At 51.8% G+C, this 21,050-nt stretch overlaps 1 protein-coding gene across 1 annotated transcript in view; it reads right to left on the minus strand.

The window, feature by feature from the left end:
* Nucleotides 1–2,662: 2,662 nt before the first annotated feature.
* The window catches only part of GYPC (glycophorin C (Gerbich blood group)), a 44,663-nt gene continuing 26,275 nt past the window's right edge, over nucleotides 2,663–21,050 (minus strand). Inside the window, exons 2-3 of the mRNA XM_081242024.1 lie at nucleotides 6,202–6,252; nucleotides 2,663–4,139 (exon numbers count right to left, since the gene is read on the minus strand). Of these exons, the coding sequence (XP_081098150.1) occupies nucleotides 3,943–4,139; nucleotides 6,202–6,252 (248 nt within the window). The 3' untranslated portion in view covers nucleotides 2,663–3,942. The remainder of the gene's footprint in view (nucleotides 4,140–6,201; nucleotides 6,253–21,050) is intronic.

Raw genomic sequence — 21,050 nt, forward strand, 5'->3', positions numbered from 1 at the left:
TCCTGGGCATGGAAGCCTTTCTGTGTCCCCCATTTCTTGTTGGTAAGGAATAGACTCCAGCCTCCATGGCCTTCCCTGAGTTCCAAAGGGCAGTTTCAAACAGTTGCTAATCAGGGAAGGGATGGGATGCAGAGACAAGGGAGGAGCAGCCAAGAAACATGAGTGCAGCCTTGGGGCAGGGTCCTGGTTCTGCCTCATGGGACACACATAACAATATCTTTGAGCTCTTCTGCAGAACTAAAACCCCCAGCAAATGGAAGATGCTAACAACTTGATGAAGCATTCTTCATTCCAGAGAGAAGGCCACAGTTTGTTATCCTTGAGAACCACAGAAGCTCATCAGGAGACCACCTGAGGCCAGAATAAAGGAGTACAGGTTCTGCACACACCCTGATCCTGATCAGCAACCCTGGCCTTGAACCACTGCTATAAAACTCTTCACCAAATCCTGCCCCCACCCCAGGTTGGGGCATACAATTTTTGAGGGCATGAGCCCTCTGTGTCCCCCTCTGCCTGGCAAAGCAATAAAGCTATTCTTTTCTACTTCACCCAAAACTCTGTCTCCGAGATTTGATTTGGCACCGGTGTACAGAGGCCGAGTTTCCAGCATCACTTCTGTGTGTGGGCTCTGGGTGCTCCCTCTGTGCCCACTGGACAGTGATCTGTGTTCAAACTCCTTGCAGACGAGGCCATTTGCCCATGTATTCTCAAAAACCTAAAGTGACGTCACAACAGAAAGGAATGTTAGAAGTCATTTAGTGTTTCTTAAATGTGGGGAACTCTTGGCCCACAGCTTGCAACAGGTATTCTGGGAAGAAATGGAGTCTCTGGCCAAATACATTTGGATAGCACTGCCTGACTCTCCCTGTCCTGCCATACACACACTGGGATACCGGAGATGCTGAGGAGACTTGGCATTAGTTTAACTTCCCTTAATAGGCCATTTTCCAAACTTATCTGCACATGGAACACCCTTTTGGTTTGGGCTGTTTATCGCCACTTTGCCAAGCATTTTGGGGACTTGGATACAGCCAAACCTTTTATTTTATAGATGAGAAAGCAGACGGCCAGCAAGCTTGGTCCTCTCACCCCCACCCCAGGGAAAGGCCTCAGCTTCTGAACACGTCTCTTCCATCTCTGCCTCTTTCCTTCCCTCTGCTTCTCCCCCTGTGACTTCTGGCTCCCTTAGTTGGCAGCCACCCCTGCCTGAGCTTGGATCCCATCAGTCCTCTAAGGAGAGTCATAGGAGACCTTTTTGCTGACTCCTTGTATAGATGGCTCAGCCTCAAGAAACCTGAGCCCTGAGAAGTTCCTGGCCACCTGGGCTGCAGTCTTTAATCTTGGAACTGCTGGTCTCCCGGTGAGGGATTGCTGAGCTGCTGGGAGTCTTAGAAAGACTCTCATGCAAGAGGATGGTTAGTAAGTTCACTTTAACTCATGGTTACTCCTAAGGAGGTGTTTAAATGTGATGCACTGAGGAAATTTCATTGACTGATACATACCCTCTATACATCCAACACCAGTTATTGCCATCCGGAGACAATTAGTGCTGAGCACACGACACATTTGTTCCTGCCATCAACCCTGGGAGCTGACCAGGGATGTCAAGAGAGTTGCCCAAGATTCCAGGACCAGGACAGGGGAAGTCAGGGCCCAAACCCAGGGAGCAGGGCCCTGCAGTCTGCACTCCAGCCTCTGGGAGCCATTATCACTAATGTTATCGTGGGAAGGATGGGGTGATGCTGTGATTCATAAGAAATATATATTTGGTCATTCAGATGACCAAAATATATTTCTCGTATATATTTATTTGGTCTTTGTCCACTGTTCCTGGCTCACAGCTTCCAAAACGCTTGGAATTTCCTAAGTGCTGAAGAGTGATAAAGGTGTTTTTTGTTATTTGAATGAGGTGATTTTTGGAAGCCCCTAAGGTTGGGGCCTGGTTGTCAGGGGAACAAACCACCTGACTAGAGGTTTGTAACTTTCAGTCTCACCCCCTTGATTTCCAGGCGGGAGTAGGGCTGGAGGTTGATAGGCAGTCATCATTGACCAGTGATTTAGTTAATTATGATTATGTAATGAAGCCTCCATAAAAACCCAAAAGGACAGCTTTTTGGCTCTTTTTCAGAGAGCTTCTTGTTGGGGGAGCCAGAATGCTTCTGTGCCACTGTGCTGGGGCCCTGTTCAGGATCTCACGCTACGCTATCACTTTACCTGGTTGTAGATTCCTAACCTTTAATAATCTTACATATATATATATATATATATATATATATATATATATATATTTTTTTTTTTTTTTTTTTTTTTTTTTTTTTTTTTGCGGTACGCGGGCCTCTCAGTGTTATGGCCTCTCCCGTTGCAGAGCACAGGCTCCGGACGCGCAGGGTCAGTGGCCATGGCTCACGGGCCTAGCTGCTCCGTGGCATGTGGGATCTTCCCGGACCGGGGCACGAACCCGTGTCCCTTGCATGGGTAGGTGAACTCTCAACCACTGCACCACCAGGGAAGCCATATATATATATATATATATATATATATATATATATATATTAAATTGAAGTATAGTTGATTTAAAATGTTGTGTTAATTTCTGTTGTACAGCAAAGTGACTCAGTTACACACATATATTCTTTTCCTCAGTTACACACACACACATGCCTTGTATGCTTTTACGTTATGGTTTATTGCAGGATACTGAATATAGTTCCCTGTGCTATACAGTAGGACCTTATTGTTTACCCATTGTATACATAATAGTTTGAAGTTTGGGGTTCAATAACTTTTGATCATAAATCGATAATCTGTGAGTAAACTGGTTTTCCTGAGTTCTGCAAGCCCTTCTAGCAAATGAGTTGAACCCCCGGAGGGGGTCGTTGGAACCTCCAGTTTGTAGCTGGTGGGTCTGTCACTGGCGTCTGTGGTGAAGGTGGTCCTGTAGGACTGAGCCCTCTACCTGTGGAATCTGATTCTGTCTCCGGGGAGACAGTGTCAGCATTGAGTTGAACTGCTTGTTGCTGTAGGGAAGCCTCCTCCACACGTTAGAATTGGGCTTGGGAACCCTCTTCCGATGGGGTTCACTCGTATTTTTAACAGGTCCATTCTTTCTAATACCAGGCATTTGGGAACCAATGCTTCAGCTAGTGCCCTGGGGGCTGGGGCAACCTATTTCTAGAGGGACACTGCACTCGTGCATTTGTTTCCTGAAGCTGTGCCCAGGTGGGGAAGACACATGCAGGTCACTGGGTCCTCCCTCTCTCCCTCCCTGGTGGGGCCCAGGAGCCATCTGTACAGACTGTGTTCTCTGACAACTGCCCCATGGAGCCTGAAGTGGCCGTCCCAGTATCAGCTGGCGGAGTCGATCAGAGAACACAAAATTGCATGGATAACAAGTAAGCCCTGGGCAGCCTTTATCTTTCCCTAAACAATCACAGTCATGTCATTTGACTCTGGATGCTCCATTACGTTTCAGATTTATTTCCAATCATTCAGAGCTGCATCCATGGGAGACAGAGGTGCCTTTGAGCTCCGGCACCTGCTGTTCCCCCCACATGTCAAGGGCTGACGTTTGATGTCTTTATCCACAGTCGGCGTGATGATGGCTCACTCCTTGCTCCGCACTCCTAGGCCCACAGCCCCATTCACACCCAGCGAGGACTTCCATGCCCCACACGCAGGTGGCAACGTGCGCGGCCCAGGGGGAGCCGACCTCCTCCCTCTCTTCCCTCTGGCAGAGCCTGCCTGGGTCCCTGGGAGAGGCCTCTGCAGCTGGGTTCCTCCTTCGCTCCCTCCCCCACTGGGCGGCACCCAGTGTCCCAGGCGAGGTGCGTGTCTTGGGGTGCAGGGGGCGCTCGCGGGCTGCCTGGTGCTGAAGGTGGGGGGATGGGGCTTTCTCTCCTGGACGGGGAGGCGTTGGGGGGAGGTGAGTCCTGGTAAAGTCCTTCAGATGAAGTACTCCTTTCTACTGTTGTCACCGTTGTCCTGGAGGGACGGGTCGTCCTGCAGGGCCGCGTCGGCGCTCTCGGCAAACTCCGTGCCCTTGGCCTCGTTGGTGTGGTACGTGCCCTTGTGCCGGTACATGTAGTGCAGCATGAGAAAGAGGAGGCAGACCAGCACGAAGGCCACGGCCGTGATCACACCTGCAGGGGCGGAAGCACAGGGGTGTGTGTCGGGAGGAGAGGCCGGGCCGGGATCGGGGAGGACGCAGGCAGGACCCACAGGGCTGTGCTGGGCCAGACACACTGCCGGCCAGACACCAAGCCCAGACTGGCTGGCTCCTTCCTGCCTCACTCTTGCCCTGCCCAGGGCACTTGCCCCTCACCTGTGCCCATCTAAGCTACCCCTGACCTCCCCTCTCCCTCCGTGCAGCATCCTCAGACCGAGGCTGGAATCTTATCCCAGAACTGACCCTGCTCCGAGGTGCTCCCAGTCCGCTGAGGAAGGCAGACCTAAGTGCACCATCCAGGGAACGCGGCTCGAGGGTTTGCCTAAAACTGATAGGTTCACGGGACTTGGAACTTTCAGGGATTTTTTTTTTTTTAGAGATAAGTTTAATTCAAAGAATTAGGTATTTTATACATAGCTATTAAAAGGGTGGAAACATTATTTTATAAAGACACAATCATTTTTTAAAACCTGGCAAATACAGAGAAACGTAAATGCACGTTAACATGTCCTTAATCCTTCGGCTCAGAAATCACCGCAGTTAACAATTTGATCTCTTTCCCTCCCAAGAAGCATTCATGTTTAATCGAAGTTCTCCTTCAATCTTCAAATGAATGGCCCTCTCTAAACCTTTGTAACACTTTAGTATTTAGAACTTGCAATCATTTTCAAGCTCTTCTTACTGGAGTCCCTCTGGCCGATTTACGATTCTCCAAACACTTTTTATTTGACCAATTTTCCATGTCTTTCTGCACATGTTCTCTCTGCTGAAAATATTTTCCCCTCCCCTTGTCTTCCTGGTAAACTTGGATGCTGCCTTCAGAATCCAGCCTCTGCCACCTCCTCTAAGAAGACTCCTTCGCCAAACTCTCCTGGCCCTGCAGAGCAAATCACTCCATCCCTCAGCATTTCTGCTGTACTTTGTAAATCTGATAACTCTGAGTTTTAGAAGCAGGACAATCCCAGCTGAGGGGCTTCCTGGGCATGGGATTGAAGTGTGAAAACCAGGAAAGTGCCAGGAGCGGGCGGGGGCGAGGGCTGCCCCTGGAGAAGTGTGGTGAGTGCCCCTTAGCCCACAGCTCCCCTGTGCTCCTGGGAGGTGGGGTCTGCAGGAGGGGTTGGGAGGTGTGGCTAGAGGGCTGGTCAGAAGGAAGAGGTCACTCAGGGCTTTGGAGTGATGGGGTGAGAGGGCAGGACCAAAGGTTTTGGGTAGGACTAACGGGTGGCATTCTCACGTGGGGAGGTTCAAGTGCAGGTGTTTGCTTTGAAACCCCAGAACAAACCCTCTGCCGTGACTTAGAAGGTGGGTTTACTGGGGGAGGGGCCTTTGGAGACTATGTAGAGGCTACAGACGTTCCCAAGTCCCAGCTTTGTGGGACAATTTCCTCAGTTCCCCGCTGCCTTTAGGGGACACTTCTGTCTGCATGATGTTAATGGTATTGTCTAAGAAAAAGAAGGTCCAGCCATTCAGTGAGTAGAACATCAGGGTGATTGCCTGCTTTTATTTATTTATGTTGAAACGTGAAGTTCCCTGAGCTAGGAACGAGCTAGGGAGAAGTGTGAAGCTCAGAAGGACACCGCAAGCCATAGCTCACAGACTTTGCCTGTCCTGAAACAGAGTTTGGGGTCACAGCTGTGACCAGTGGGGGCCAGGATGGGCTTCAGAGCAAGGCTAGGGCAGGGTTAGGATGGAGAGACAGGGGCGTGAGACCTACGACAAGGAGCAGTGTGGCTTGAGGGAGCCGGGAGAGAAGTCAGGGAGGCCTGGTCAGCCCCCAACCCCACCCCTTCCTCACCAGAGCGGCTCTCCCTCCAGCCCCCTTTCCCTGTGGATCTAGGGTCCTGACAGGCCCTGATGCAGGTGCCTTGGCACCTCACCCACCAGGATGCTGTGTTGGACATTTTCTTACAGAGCCAGAGTCCCCCGGTCCACCTTCAAACCACCTTTGAGGGAAGGAAAGCAGGGCCATGGCAGGTCCTTCCCTGAGTGTTTCCTCTGACCCTCCTGGCTGTTTGAGGGGCCCCCGGACAGCGTACCTGCAATGACGGCGATGTCCATCTCACTCGAGGCCATCCCGGGGTCGGGCTCTGTGGACAGAACAGAAGAGCCTGAGGTGAGAGAGGACGGCTACCCATGCCTTGCAGTGTCTCCGCCGAGCCTGCACCCTCTGCTCACAGGTGCACTGGCCCAGGGTGCATGGGAAACCGCGTGGCACGCAGACAGGCCTCTGGCCGGGGGCGCACAGGGCTGGGCCCAGGCTCTCCATGTCCGCTGACCATTGCTGGGAGAGCATCGTGTCACCCCCAGGGCTATCAAGCACCAGTATGGCATCTCCAGGACTGAGCCAGCCATATGTGAGCGACCTCTGCTGCATCCCTGACCCAGAGCCCTGCCTGCACCTGCAGATGCTCACCAGACACCTGCGGGGGTGTGAGGGCAGGCGCGACTGTGTTCAGTGCAGTGTCACCTGCCTCTTCAGGCCTCAGCTTTTCTCATGATGATGGTAAAAACAGACAACCAGTGGGGTGTCTACACATGTCAGGTGTTGGTTTACTTGCCATCCATCTAGTATACCAGGTACATGGTATTATTAACCCATTTCACAGATGGGACACTGAGGCTCAGAGAGTGATGTGCCCACCGTCACACAGCTGGTCTGGTGGGCGAGCTTGAGGCCGGGACTTAAGGCTGTGCTCCCTGGGGGGCACTTTCTCTCTTCTCACTTGAAGACGCCCCTCCCAGGAGGGCTCCTATCCAGAGATCTCTCCCTAAGACCCTCCGGAGGCCTCTGCATCCTTCTTCTGAGGGTAGGGCCACTCTGTGGTGCTATCCAAGTTACTAAGTGCGTTTTGCAGAAGCTCAGTGGTCTAGCCAGAAGGCTACGATGTCCAGGAGAGCAGGAACCTCTCCTCTGGGATATGTGTGAGAGGAAGGATTTGCTACAGCACGGAAATATCAGTGTTCACATGGAAATCCCATGTTCCCGTTACAAGGGCTCCACGTATTAAAACAGAGAAGGCTGCTTCATAATAGTCATTTCCGCTCAGATAATCACTTTAATTATAGCGTGATGAGGTCATTCTCCCCAGCGCAGCTGCCAGATGCCTCTTTCTGATAAGAAGCTGGCTGGTGGTGGAGGGAAGCGGGGGCTCCAGGCTTGAGGCCCGGAGGAGGAGAGCCAGGCTGGGGGCTCTAAGGCCGGCACAGAGCCTAGAGGTGGGGCAGAGGAGAAAACAAGGCCTCAAGTCAGCAGACAGAGCTGGTATCAGGGCAGCGGGAGGGAAGTGCAGACAGGAGAAGGTCAAATGGATGCTGGACTTTGCAATTCAGGGTGGTCAAGTGCAGCCTGGGACTTAGTATCTAGCACATAGTAGGTACTCTAAACATTTACTGAATGCATGGTCGAGGGGATAAATGCACACAGTAAATGAATGCATGAGAGGCCAGAGTTCTAGAGCTTACTCCATCACGGAGCACCTCCCATTTCAGCAAGAAAGAATAGCCCCTTCCTTAAGTTGGCATGGATGGTTGTAGAAGCTCAAATACCCAGGATTGCTGTTAGGAATTTTCCAGGTGAAAGCAAGCCTTTCTTAAGTCAGTTTGTCCAAGGCAGCCAGGATTAGAAAGGACTGCTATTTCTTCTTTTAAAAACAATTAGCAATTCCTTACCATGTGCCAGGTACTGTTCTTAGCACTTAATGTGTTTTAATTCAAATAGTCCCTGTGACAATGCCATTCAGTAGCAGTTATTATTGTCCCCTTTTTACAGATTTGGAAGCTGAGTTCCAGAAAAGTGTAATTGATTTCCCTGGGTCAGAATCTCTCCTGTTTGAGCCTGAGCAGCCTCAAGATGACATGCCTAACCCTGCAGGGCCCTGCTCCGTGGTGAGCCTGGGTGAGCTGGGTGAGGACTAGAGGTATTCGGCTTGGATCACTTGGGGTGAATTTCTTGGCTTGGGCGTAGGGACCAGAGCTGAATTTGTTCAAGTTGTACCATGTGACTGGACTCCAGGGTAGTGACACTTCAGCCTGGCCAGACCTGCCACCTAGGTGAGAACTGGCACAGAGGAGGAAGCTTGGGCATGTCTGGAACGGTGGGGATGGTATAAGACAGTGGTTGTCAAAATGTGGTCTCTGGAACAGCAGCATTTCCTGGGAGCCTGTTAGAAATGCACATTCCTGGGCTCCACCCCAGTCCTACTGTACTAGAAGCGCTGGGGCTGGGGCCCAGTAATCTGTGGTAACAGGCCTGCAGGTAATTCTGATGCACGCTCAGAGTTGAGAACTGCTGGTATAAGAGAAGGCTTCCCAGAGAGGGTTTATCAGGATGGGCTCTTGAAGGATGAATAGGAGTTTGTGGCACAAACAAGAGTATAAGCATTTCAGGTAAAGAGCTTAGCCCCTACCACAGCCCCTCACCTCTCTCTAGTTCTCAGTTTTCTCCCCAAATGACTGCTTGCCATCCATGGCACATAGGGTCCTGAAATCTGGGCTTTGACCTCTTGCTTCTGGAGATGCTGCAGTGAGAGCCCTCACTGGCTACACCACCTCATGCTGTTTCAGCCAGCAGCAATGATATGGGATATTTGCAGAAGGCTAGTTGGAGTGAGCTCGAATCTCTCCCAGGAAGTTGATGGGTCACTGTGCGATTGGATTACGAGCCTGGAAGGAGAGTCCACCCCTTGCTGAGTTTCAAGGGTAAGTAGGAGCTTGGGATTAAAATCACTTCGAGCTCAGGAACTGGGGTGAGGGCCGATGAGAAGCTTGAGGGGGGTGGATTTTATGGCAAAGAAAGGTGTTATTTATGGCCAAGTGTGCATCTGAGATCAGAACAGACAACGGTCTACTCCTGAGATTGGACAAGCATGAGTGGCCTTCACCCTTTTTGTAGAGACCCAAAGTGCCCTGCACGTTTCCTTCCTAGCTCTCCTCAAGATTGCAACGCCCCCGCCAGAGAGAAAGCTCTTCGAGTCCCAGGACCGCATCTGTCTTACTCACATGCGTGCCCGGCACGGAGTAACCGTTGTTGAGAGTGATTTGAAAGCCTAGTCCTATCTGGGGAACAGAGGGTGAAACTGCGCCCTGCACTGTCCACATCACTCTGATGACCCTTGGGTTCAAATCCTGGCTTGACTGACTTAATGGCAGCGTATTCAGTAAAATGCTTAATACCGACTGGCTTTAGTTTCTGTGTGTGTAAACAGGATAACAAACCCACTTTGTGGTAAGGGTTAGAAATGATACACACACACATGATAAATATTGTATATATGTTATATAGACAGTTACTATGTGGTACGTAGCTCAGAATAGGTGTTTTTCAGTTGTAGCCACTGTTTTGATTGTGAGTCTTATTATTACTCTGGTTTGCATGGAATTCAGTGCCATTCACTTAAGGGACAAGTTCCCAGATGCTGTGGGTCCAGGCAGATGCTGGATGCTGGTCGTGAATTCCCAGCATCGTCCGGCTGACAGTCAGACAGCACCGGATGCTCAGTGTCTCTCTTTCCCGTACCACTGCAGGGACCAGGAGAGTTTCCAAGAAACAAAAAGTGAGTCTCTGACCTCAGGATGTTTACAGTTTCCCTGGGTGGTGTGATTGTGATGGATGAATTATTTAGGGCAGTGTCTGTCATACAGGAAGCCCCAAGTCACTGGTGGGTCACAACCAGCTAGAGAGAAGAAGAGGCAAAGAGAGAGAAAGGGAAGGAGAAATAAAGAAAGAAAGCAAAACAGGAAAAGAGAGAGGAGACAGAGAAAAAAGCTTAGAAACCACCAGGTCCATCATCGGCAGTCGGGATACTGTTTAGGGAGCTCTGATTTCTTCTGTGCACACACACCACAAGCATATGGATCTGAGTCACAGTGTAAAGGGGGTTTCTTACTGAGGGCGGATTTTCCACGATTTTCGGAGACTGTGATTTAGACAACAACATGACAAGAGGGAATACCCGAAACCCTTTGTGTCCTACAGTGTCAGGGTCAAGTGTAGCCCATCTAAGAGATCAAGCAAGGAGCAGGCAGATGGAGAACAAAGCACGGCCTCATGCCAGTGAAAGCTGATGTAGGTGATGGCGGCCGAAGGGCCAAACAGCCTGATACCTCTGGGCTTCTGAACACCCCCGTGTGGCCACCCAGCTGCAGGCCTTGCCACAAGGCCAGGGCCAAGGGCAGGGACAACAGATGTTTCCCGTAGCTGTGGATCCAGAGGGGGAGAGGAAGGGAAGGGCTGTTCCTGCCCCCAACTCACATGCAGGGAAGTCACCACCTCCCATGGAGCCATGGTGGGGAGCGAGGGCAGGGATCAGGGAGGGAGGCTGATGCTCTCCTACAGGCCTTGGGAAATTTCAGGGGTGGGAAGACTGTTCCAGGACTAGGGAAGTTCTGACACAAGTCCTGGGGGCTCAGCCTCAGCGGGGGAAGCAGGGGGAGGAGGACTGACTAGGCAGCAGGCTCTGGGTGAAGTTGCCACTTACGTTCCTCACGGCAAGCGAGCCAAAGGGAAGTGTTTGTCCCCAGAGAGCTTGAGCAAGTGGTCGACATCTCACAGCCAAAAGGGGCAGAGTCTGTGCTGTAACCTGGGATCCCCGGCTCTAAACTGTGTACCCTCTCCAGAGTGCAAGCTGCCACGGTTGGGAATGGCTTTTCTCCTGTGCCATCTGCAACGTGGCAGCAGCCAGAGCCCTGCTGATTCTCTAGGTCTGCAGGGTGGTCCGCTGCGTGTTTCCTGGTCAAAGGCAGCCCCCCTGGGAGGTAGCAGGGTGCAGAGGGGCTGCCCCTCCATGCAGGCGACACTTTCTGCTCCAGCTGGCAGCTTGGGCACCGCTAACAGGGTGCAGCACAAAGCACTTTAGCAGCAGCTGGATTCTCGGGGCTCCAGTGGTGCTTCTCAGAGGTCAACAGAGAGCAGTGCTCAGGCACTGGCTCCAGGGACACAAGTTGACACTCCTGTTGCCACCAACAGCCTTGCTTCTCTTGTGTTTTCCGATGAACCTGTGCTGGGAAGTTCTTTTTCCTGCAAGGGTTTGTCTTCAGCACCTCCTGACCCACCTCTAATGGTTTTTCCTATTGCCTCAGGGGTCCTGCAGGAAGCACCCCATTCCTGTTTCCCATCACTCACCTGGTCCAGCCAAGAGGAAGAATTCAGGCATGGCACAGAAGACTCTGGGAAGAGTAAGATTATTTAAGCCTTAGTAGCACGAAGGGAAACGCTTGTGGACCAGAAGGTTTATTATCAAGTCCTTGAAGAATTCATGGCATGACAACGGTGTCAGTGCCAGCAATTAGCAGACGTGGCAACCACATCTGTTGCTTGATGGTTTGCTCTGTGCTACTTACACCGAGAGCCTTCTTTTTCAGGGGGCTTAGGGGGTGATGGCTGTGCGTGAGGCTGACTTGGGTTCAGGGAAAGGACAGGAACGTTTGTGGCCCTAGATAGTTCTCATTGGCTCCCACTGGAGTTTCTCCTTCCTTTTCTAGATTCTGGCCTCAAAGGCCTGATGCAAGGGAAGTAGAAATCAGCTGACAATTGACGTTTACTAACCGACTTTCCTTTGTGGTAAGAAAAAGGTCAAAGACATTTACTTTTCTTTGATGGTCTGTTGTTATCTCGCACTGAAAGGCTGTAGCATTCAAGCTACAACAGGGGAAGAATGGGTCTCAGAATATAAGAGCCCCAAGGAAAGAAACGGATAGCTCAGTATCCACTGTCCATCTCTCTTGCAAGACAGCCAAGGTTGGCTGAACAGTTAGCATTTGCCCAGCCCCAGGCTTCACCAGATGCAGAGAGGATGAGGTCTGTCCCCAGAAGGTTTAAGACTTGGTTGAGGAGACACGACACATTTACATGAAAAGTTAGACTCTGTGTGTTTAAGTGTCAAAATGAGCAATAAAGACGTGCCTGGGAAATAGAGTCACAGATGGAGAAACCAAACTTATGGTTACCAAGGGGGAACCGGGGTAGGGATAAATGGGAGATTGGGATTGACATATACACACCACTATATGTAAAATAGATAACTAATAAGGACCTACTGTGTAGCACAGGGAACTCTACTCAATACTCTGTAATGGTGTATATGGGAAAAGAATCTAAAAAAGAGTGGATACATGTATATGCATAACAAATTCACTTTGCCGTACACATGAAACTAACACAACACTGTAACTCAACTATACTCCAATAAAAATTAACTAAAAATAAACTTTCTTTAGCACCTACTACATCCCAGCAACGTGGTGGATAGTTAAGGCAAGGCCCCTGCCTTCAAGGAGCAGACCGTACAGCAGAGACAAGGACGTCTGTGGGTAACTTTGGAAAGGGTAGGTTTCTGGGTTCTCCCGAAGGCTTCCTGGAGGGGGTGGTCCCCAAGGCTGGCCTGTGAGATGCTGCATGGGTGACGCCAGCAGCAGTGGTGAGGGAAGGACGTGGAGGGAAAGCTCACGGTGGGCCATCGGGTGTCGGGGTCTGGGCTCCCGGCAGCTGCAGGTTGTATGCTAGGGAGGGGCGTTACCTGCCTGCAGCCTCCAGCAGGTCACCCTTCCTATCTGTGCAGAGAGCCTGTGTCCCCTTCTCCGGGCTTGCAGACCAAATTCCCCGGACAAAGTACCTGGCCAGGCGAGGCCAATGTGCATTTGACCTGCCTTTTATCAGAATGTGCCTGCCATTCTCAAGGTCAAAACTATTGCCCTCATGGTCCCTGTGTGTCACCTTATAAACAGTCTCCCAGCCCCAGGGCTGCCAAAGTGCTGTGCAATGTTATTACACTGCTCTGAAACCCCATCCAATGATCCAGCCACGCTTTCCTCCTCCTGGCTGTGAGGCTGCCTTCCCTGTTGCCCTGGTGCCTGATGCTGCTATATAAAAACAGGCACAGATGTCTGGCGGGTACCGGAGCCTTGCAGGCTACAACATGCCAGCCACACCAAAACACTGGTGGGTGAAGCACTGGGGCCTGCGAGGGGGCAAGGAGAGGTAGACTCCATGCTCTGGAGATCAGAGCCATTCCCAGCATCAGTAAACTGGGGAAGATGCAGCCTCGGGGCAGAGGCAGGAGAGGGGGGGTCTTCCTGCCTCTGGATCCTTGCTCAGGGAGTTTTCATACTCAGGCATTGTCGTGTGGAGGATATGCTCAGGGGAGGGGAACTGAAAGCTGACAATGCTGTAACTCACAACCCAGAGTGTCCAGGCTTTCCTCCACCTATATTTCCCTGCTATTATCCCTGAGCTTTTTGTTTTTTTTAAATAGAGCCTTATTCCAATACAACGACCAGTCTGCCTCAGTTGAGATACAGGGTCTAAGTAAAAGGAAATGCTGCTTTGTCTCTGTTCCTGGGGCCAGAGTATAAAAAATAGAGCCCCTGTCTCCCCAGTCCAGGATGGTGACAGCACTGGGAGTCAGCAAGAAGCCCTAAAAGGCGGGGGAGGGAGCATCTGGGGAGACAAGGGTCTGCTGAGCAAGATGAAGTTGCCAGTGTCCACATGCGGATGCTCCTCTGAGAGAGGGAACCTTGTCAGCTTGGGCTGTGTGGGGTTTGGGGTTTGTTCAGGAGGCAGCAAATATCCCCACGGCACAGAGTGAGGAAAGGGAACCACCGTTGCCTCCCCACACCCTGTGCCCACCGCCTCCTGAGGACCTGAGGGTTTCTAAGAAAATGGAATTCAAAAGAGACAGGAAGACGGGGAGGAGAAGATCCAGTCTGGCTGCTGTGCCTGGTCCTGGGGAGGATGCTGGCGCTTGGTCTCTGTCCGCTGCTCAGGCTGGGGGTTGGGGGGTGAGCTGGAGAGGTGTCTGGTTCAGCAGGCGTCAACAGAAGCTCAGACTTGAGACAATGCCAAGACCACGGAAAGGAGCTCAGCAGGTTTGCTCTTCCCGGGAGGAGGAGAAAGCCTGCCCTGAAAAGAGCTGGTGTGGCTTCAGCTCACTGGGAGAGGAGCCCTAACTATTTAACTTCTGATGTGCACCTGTTCCTTTATCAAGCGCACTGATCTTCACGTTGAAAGGAGAACAAGAGGAAACGGAAGCTGAGGAGGCGAGGAGGCGGATGTCACCCGAGAGTGAGATAGCGTCCCTGCTCTGACCAAGGTCAGGGTCCAGGCTCCGGAGGCCCTCACACCCCACCGGGAGAGGGACGGACTGGAGCCCTCCTATCCGCGTGTGCACAGGACTGCGCTCAGCCTCTGGGGTTTGTGTGACATCCGGGTCAGTGTGTGGAGCTGGTGTCGAGGCCTCTTATGCTGTGGCTGTTCCCAGCTGATGGCCCTCTCCTTCGTCTTACTCTGTCCAGCTAGGTTGAGCGGCACCTCGGAGGTGCGATTCGTCCTCATGGGCAGTTCTGCAGCTCTGTTCCCGATCCCTACCCAGATCCAGCCTCAGGCTCCCCAGGCTTGGGTGGGCTCAGGGGTCCCCAAACACAGTCCATTCCCAAGGCCCCATCTTCCTCCATCCTCCCGAGAGGGGCTGTGCCTACTCAGAGCTCACTCCTTGACTCCCCTCTGGACTCTTACATGTGCTTCAGCAGCTCACACAGGGGTGACTCTCTGACCTCTGATCCCTAGAGGAAAAGAATGCCTGATTCCAAGGGCGGACACACGTGGCGAGCCTGGCACAGAACGAGGGTTCAGTATGGTGGGTCCTCCAGGGAAACAACATCCTTCACGTCTCTGTTTCTCTTTCAGGGCTAAAGGAGCCTGGCAGCATTTGGGAGGAATTGGCTGAATTATGGATAAAGAGGGAACAGATGAATTACTTACCGTCCACTGAGTACAAGATGCAAGGCCCTAAGGAGGGAAGGAATGAAACACCCTAGGAGTCTTACTAGTCTTCTCAAATGGCACGTTACCCATCCTTCCCATCTCGAGGTAGGGTGACACCTATGGCATAGGGCAGACTTTCACAGGCAAGTTACCCCACGTCTTGGAGCCTCCTCTCCTGTCTCTGTTACACAGAGATAGTAAAACCCCGGCCTAACAGGACTGACAGCTGAGGCCCTGGTTGTCAAGCTTGACTGTGCATCAGAAGTGCCTGGGGGATGGGATCTGTTATGTCCCAGCTCCCTGGGTCACACTGTCCCCGCCGCCCAGATTCTGAGTCAGCAGGTCTGGGTTGCACTCGAGATTCTGCATTTCTCACATGTTCCCAGGCAGTGCTGCTGGTCCAGGAGCCTCCCTTTGAGAACCGCTGAGCTCAGGACCGTAAGTGCTGCTTACAGAGCACGAGGCTCCATTCAAACACTGTTACACACCTCCCTTTGCAAGGGTGCAATATTAGGCTTCAGCAACTAGAACTGGGGGGGCCTGGTACCCCCTCAGCAATGCAAACAAGCAGCCACCATCACAGCTGTTCTGGTCATGGCCTGAGTTCAGCACCCTTTCTTTCAGGACCAGATGATATAGCTGGAGACCCGGCACAGTAACACACTCTGAGAATTTGTCACCTCTGCTGGCTCCCCTGCCTGGCTGGGCGAGGGGACAGGGACACTGTGGCAGGGTCTGGTAGCTGCCCGCGCCCTCTGATCAATGACCTGTCAGGAGACTGCAGCCTTGTTCTCTGGAAATTCTGAAAGGGTCCTCAGCTGCCCTGGATGCCCATGTGTGCACTGACTGCGCTGAGACCCAGGGAAGGAAAAAGAGCCACTGCTGATTCAGCGAAGTACACCTGGGCTCCCATGATGCGGCAGGAAACTGCTTCTCCAAAGGAAGGTGTCTGGGGCACCAAAATGGCAAAGGAAGGAAGTGGATTCTTGGAGATATGGGGCTGGCCCAAAAGTTTGTTCGGGGTTTCCCATAAGATGGTACGGAAAAAAGCCCAAACGAACTTTTGGCCAACCCAATATGTCGAGGCACCAGAAAAGGCACTGTGTATCTCAATCAGCATTGCTTTTGGCTTCCCAGATCCCAGCTCCACCAGAACCGGCTGAAGCTCAGAAGGCTCTGGACATGCTTTTTCCAGCCCCAGCTCCATCTAGGTGTGGGAAGACCGAGAATATACAGAAAGCTCCCCTTGCCTACTGGTGAGCTGAGCGCGGTGGCCAGGCCCAGAGTGGACGGGGGTGGCACAAGGGGCAGTCCTGCAGGGCGACTGAATCCCCCGCCCCACACCTAGACCACCTCGGGAAGTGCCAACCCCAGTCTCCTCGTGTGTCCAATGGGATGGCGCTCCTCTGTAGGGTCCTCGTGAGCTAGTACGTGGTGAGCACCTGGGACAGCGCCTGGCGTAGACTGGCCATTTGACTGTCACTATTATCCTTGTCCACAGTGTTGACACAGCTTCGGTCAAAGTGGGATTCTCACAAAAGGGCAACTTTCATTCTCTCATATGCTCTATGGCCAATGTATCACCCTGAGCATCAAACACTCCATTTCTAGTCATGGATCTAGAGAAATCATCTGAAACAGGAACAAAAATTCATTCTTGGCAAAGTGTATTGTCATTGGGTTTAAACTGGAAAATAAAAGAGGACAATCTAAATGCTCCATGTCGAGAAACTTGTTCTGTCAATTACGATACACACACAGGACAGAATCTTCTGCAGTTGCTGAAGGCATGGGTGGGAATTCTGAGCGGCAGGAGGAAATGCTTACAGTATGATTTAATGGAAAGGAACAGGACTCTAAATATAAACTATGTTAAATATGCAAAAAAAAGTCTTAGTAAAAGGAATGAAAGGAAATATACTTTCCTGAGATGGTGGCTTTTGGGTGGGAGCTAGGTTATGGGGGTATTGTTTTCTTCTGATATATAGTTTTCACACACATATACATTCATATATATACATTCATGTACACACATGGCCTCCCATGACCCGCAGCCCTGCCAGTGACCCCCCTGGGCTGACACAAGGGCTCCTCTAAGGCACGGTCCCCAGGCTTCACTGGCGGGCCTGTGAGCATCTCAGGTTGGTGACAGTTATGTCCCAGCCAGGGCCAAGTGTGTGGCTGGTGGGTAGGATCCAGGTATGATGGAGAAGATAGTTCTGTAAGGAGAAGCTGTGCCTCCCAGTGAGATTCGGAGGCCCAGGAAATGGGCCAGCAATGCTCTTTTCAGTCCTCATTTCAGGCTGGGGGACCAGCGTGGGGACCAAGAACTTGACCTCTCCAGCTTAGGGAAGAGCAGAGGCCAGGGTTATAAAGCCTCTCCCTGGGGGCACCCTGGACATCTGGCTGCTATGAAGCTTTATCTGAAGAGAATGTCACTTCCTCCACAGCCCTGGGAAAGCAGGACCAGCCCCCTGCTAGATCTGTGTTTGTGCCTTTGTTTGTTCTCCCATTCACACCACAAGGCTCAGCGGCTCCCCTGGCCGCCGCTTCTCCATGGACCATATTGCCTGGGGCTCTCTTCCTACTGGAAACCCTCTTTTCTGGATATGGATAATGATGTAATTGCCACCATTTGGGGGCTTGCTTTATAAGTGCATGTATTGGTGCAATTTCTTACAAGAACCTCCGAGGTGGATGCTATAATGCCTATCGCTTTACAGTGGAGGAAACGAACTTGCCCAAGGTCACACAATGGTGACAGGAGAGACTGGGATGGGGTCTGTCTGATTCCAAAACTCATTCTAGAATCATCCCTTCAGAGAAGGTTCACTGAGGGTCCGTCATGTTCCCTGTTTTATTTTTTATTTTTATTTTTATTTTTTTTGCGGTACGCAGGCCTCTCATTGTTGTGGCCTCTCCCGTTGTGGAGCACAGGCTCTGGATGTGCAGGCTCAGCAGCCATGGCTCACGGGCCCAGCCGCTCCGCGGCATGTGGGATCCTCCCAGACCAGGGCACGAACCCGTGTCCCCTGCATCAGCAGGCGGACTCTCAACCACTGCGCCACCAGGGAAGCCCCCTATTTTTTTTAAAGTACATTTTTTTTTACATTAATGTTCCCTGTTTTAGATCCTGAGGGTCTAACGGTGAACAATGCAAAGACCCACCCTCAGGGGGCTTCCATTCTAGGGGAGGAAGCAGACAACAGGAAGTTAAAAATATGGATCCATGATATAAGGCCAGGGGGTGATAAATCCTGAAGGAATAAAGAAGTAAGAAGGGGAGAGAGTGTGATCAAAAGGGTGATCAGGGAGGCCACCCAGAGGGGGCAGCTTTGGGGCTGTGCTAGACTGAATGCTTGTGTCCCCCCCAAATTCACACGATGAAACCTAACCCTCCATGTGATGGAATTAGGAGGCCACTGGGGGTGACTCTGTCATGAGTCCTCATGAATGGGATTAGTGAGTGTCCTTGTAAAAGAGACCCCAGACGGCTCCCTCAGCCCTTCTGCCACGTGAGGACCCAGAGAGAAGACGGCCAGCTATGAACCAGGACGTGGGCCCCCCACCAGACACCACGTCTGCTGGTGCTTTGATCTTGGACTTCCCAGCCTCCAGAACTGTGAGAAATACACATCTGTTGTTTTAGCCCCCAGTCTGTGGTATTCATTATATCATCCAGAAAGGACTACTACGGGCTGAAATAAGGAAGCCCTGCAGACATCGGGATGAGTGTCCCAAGCAGACACCAGACAGGCGATGTGTTCCTGGGTGACCTAGGGACCGTGTGGCTGCTACAGAGTGAGTGAGGGGCAGAGTGTAGAAGGGGCGGTGATGGCACGACAGGCTGGACCCTATGGGCCTCTGCGACGGATGGGAGGCCAGGGCGGGGGTCCAGCGGGAGCTGTATGGACTGTGTGTGCTTGAGGCCCATCACTTTGGCTGCTGTGCTGAGTGAGGACTGACCGTGGGTGAGGATGGGAGAGGTTACGGCCATGGTCCAGGCAAGTGCTTGGACCAGAACCCTGGTGGAACAGGTGATGAGGGACAGGGAGATTTTGGATATATCGGGACTGTGGAGCAACTTGGGCTTGCTGATGGATTAGATGTGGAGTGTGCAAATAAAGAAAAAATATATAGAAGAGTCATAGTTTGGGCCTGAGCAGGAAGGATGGAGTTGTGGTTCACTAGGAGGGGGGCCTGGGGGCAAGGTCTGGGGGGGGCGACATCAGTGCTGGCTGAGGGTGTGTTATGCTCAGGGAGCCTGTTAGATGTGAAATGCACAAAGGTTAGTTTCGAAGACTAGTTAATAAATCTATTTTCTTTTTTTTTTTTTTTGCACAGAAGCTGGTAATCTAGGACGTACGTGTGAACAACTTTATATATGAATATTTTTTGTGCTTGGTTTACTTGGGTTGGTATGATACATTATAGTTAAGTTCCTTGAACACTGTGGATCCCCCTAAAGTGTATGAATGGCTGGGGCTTTGTAGATCAAGGGACGTTTCCTCCCTTGCTTGGGGAGAGCTCGGGGAGAGGTGAGGGCTGAGGGAGGGGCTGTGGGGAGCCAGTCTCCAGCATCTTGATGGTACTCACAGACCCCCGCGAGTGTGAATGAAGGAGAGGACCCAGAGCTGAGCCCTGGAGCTTGGACACGTGGAGCCCAGGACGGAGCAGGCAGCGAGCCAGGAGGAGCCCAGGGGGAGCGGTACCTGGGAAACAGGGCCACCCACCCCTGCAGTGGCTGGGCGGCCCCATCACAGCTTTCCTCCTGCTCTGTCTACAGCTGCCCAGTGCTCCCCGGGGCCTGTGTATGTACTAGACTCCACCTCCTCACACACTATAAACATATAAACCGCTGAGACCTCCCCCCTCTCTCCTGCGTCATCAAATCGGCCCCCCAGCAGATCCCCCCTGACAGCACGCTGTTCTCCAAACTGAAGAAAAGAGACCTCCCTTCTGCACACCCTGTCTCTCTCCCACTCCTGGCCCCTTTCTCTGCCCCCCTGTACAGCAAACTCCTCAAAAGGATTTCTATACCTTCTTTCCATGTTGCAGGTACTTATTTTTTTGAGTGAAATAAGCTGCCTTGATAATGTTGGTGCTTGGAGGGGTGAGCGGGGGAAGCAATTGGACAGAGCATTCAGGTTTGGAAGCACACCAACAGGTGTGGACCAGTTAGTGTGAGGATGTGTGAGTGTGTGTGTGTGTGTGTGAGAGAGACAGAGTGGGGTGTGCTCCCAGCCATGGTCAGCTGTTTGAATTCAGGTACATAAGAGGGGGAAGAGCTGTACTTATTGATCCAAGCCTGGGCCAGTAGGAGAAAAGGAGAAAAGGAGAAAAGGTTAAGAGTTCATTGGACGTTCAACAGAAACCATCTGGGGATACAGCAGTAAACAAAATAGCTGAAAGTTCTTGTTTCTCTGGAGTTTACATTCAAGGAGAAGGATACAGATGAGAAAAAGGAGAAATAAACAAGCTATGGAATATACTAGATAGTGCAAAGACAGAAAACAAAGCAGAAGAGAGGAGGGGGCTGTGAGTGGGAGTCACAAATTTAAATACTGTGGCCGGGGAAGGGGCATTTGACTTAGCCCTGAAGGGGGTGAGGGAGGGAATATCTGGAGAAGAGTGTCCCCCATGGCAGGAACAGCAGGTGCAAAGGCCCTGGGGTGGGAGCAGCCCCAGTGTATTTAAGGACCAGACAGCAGGCCAGTGTGGCTGGAGTGAAGTGAGCCTGGGGTGAGCTGTAGAAGATGCAGTCAGAGACTTAAATGTGGCTGGATCATGGGTCTTGAGAGTACTGGACGAGCTTCAGCTCTTATTCTAAAATAGACGGGGGCCATGGAAGGATTCTGAGCAGAAGAGTGACATGAACTGACCGTCATGCTGTCAGGTGCTCTGGTCGTTGTGCAGGCGAAGGGGACCAGCTGGGGGCCACGGTACCATCTAGAGGAGAGAGGATGGTGGCTCGGACTTCAGTGGGAGAGGCGAGAGATGGTGGGCTTGGAATGGCTTTTCTAGGGACTCTGATGATGGGCTGTGGAGTCTAAGATGCTCAGGGGAAGAAGTGAGGCGATGGAGGGTGGTGGACGGCAGGCAGCGGTCAGGTACTGGATTCGCGGTGCC

This window comes from Mesoplodon bidens, assembly GCF_964165515.1.
Source record: "Mesoplodon bidens genome assembly, chromosome: 8".
In the NCBI taxonomy this organism is placed as follows: Eukaryota; Metazoa; Chordata; class Mammalia; order Artiodactyla; family Ziphiidae; genus Mesoplodon; species Mesoplodon bidens.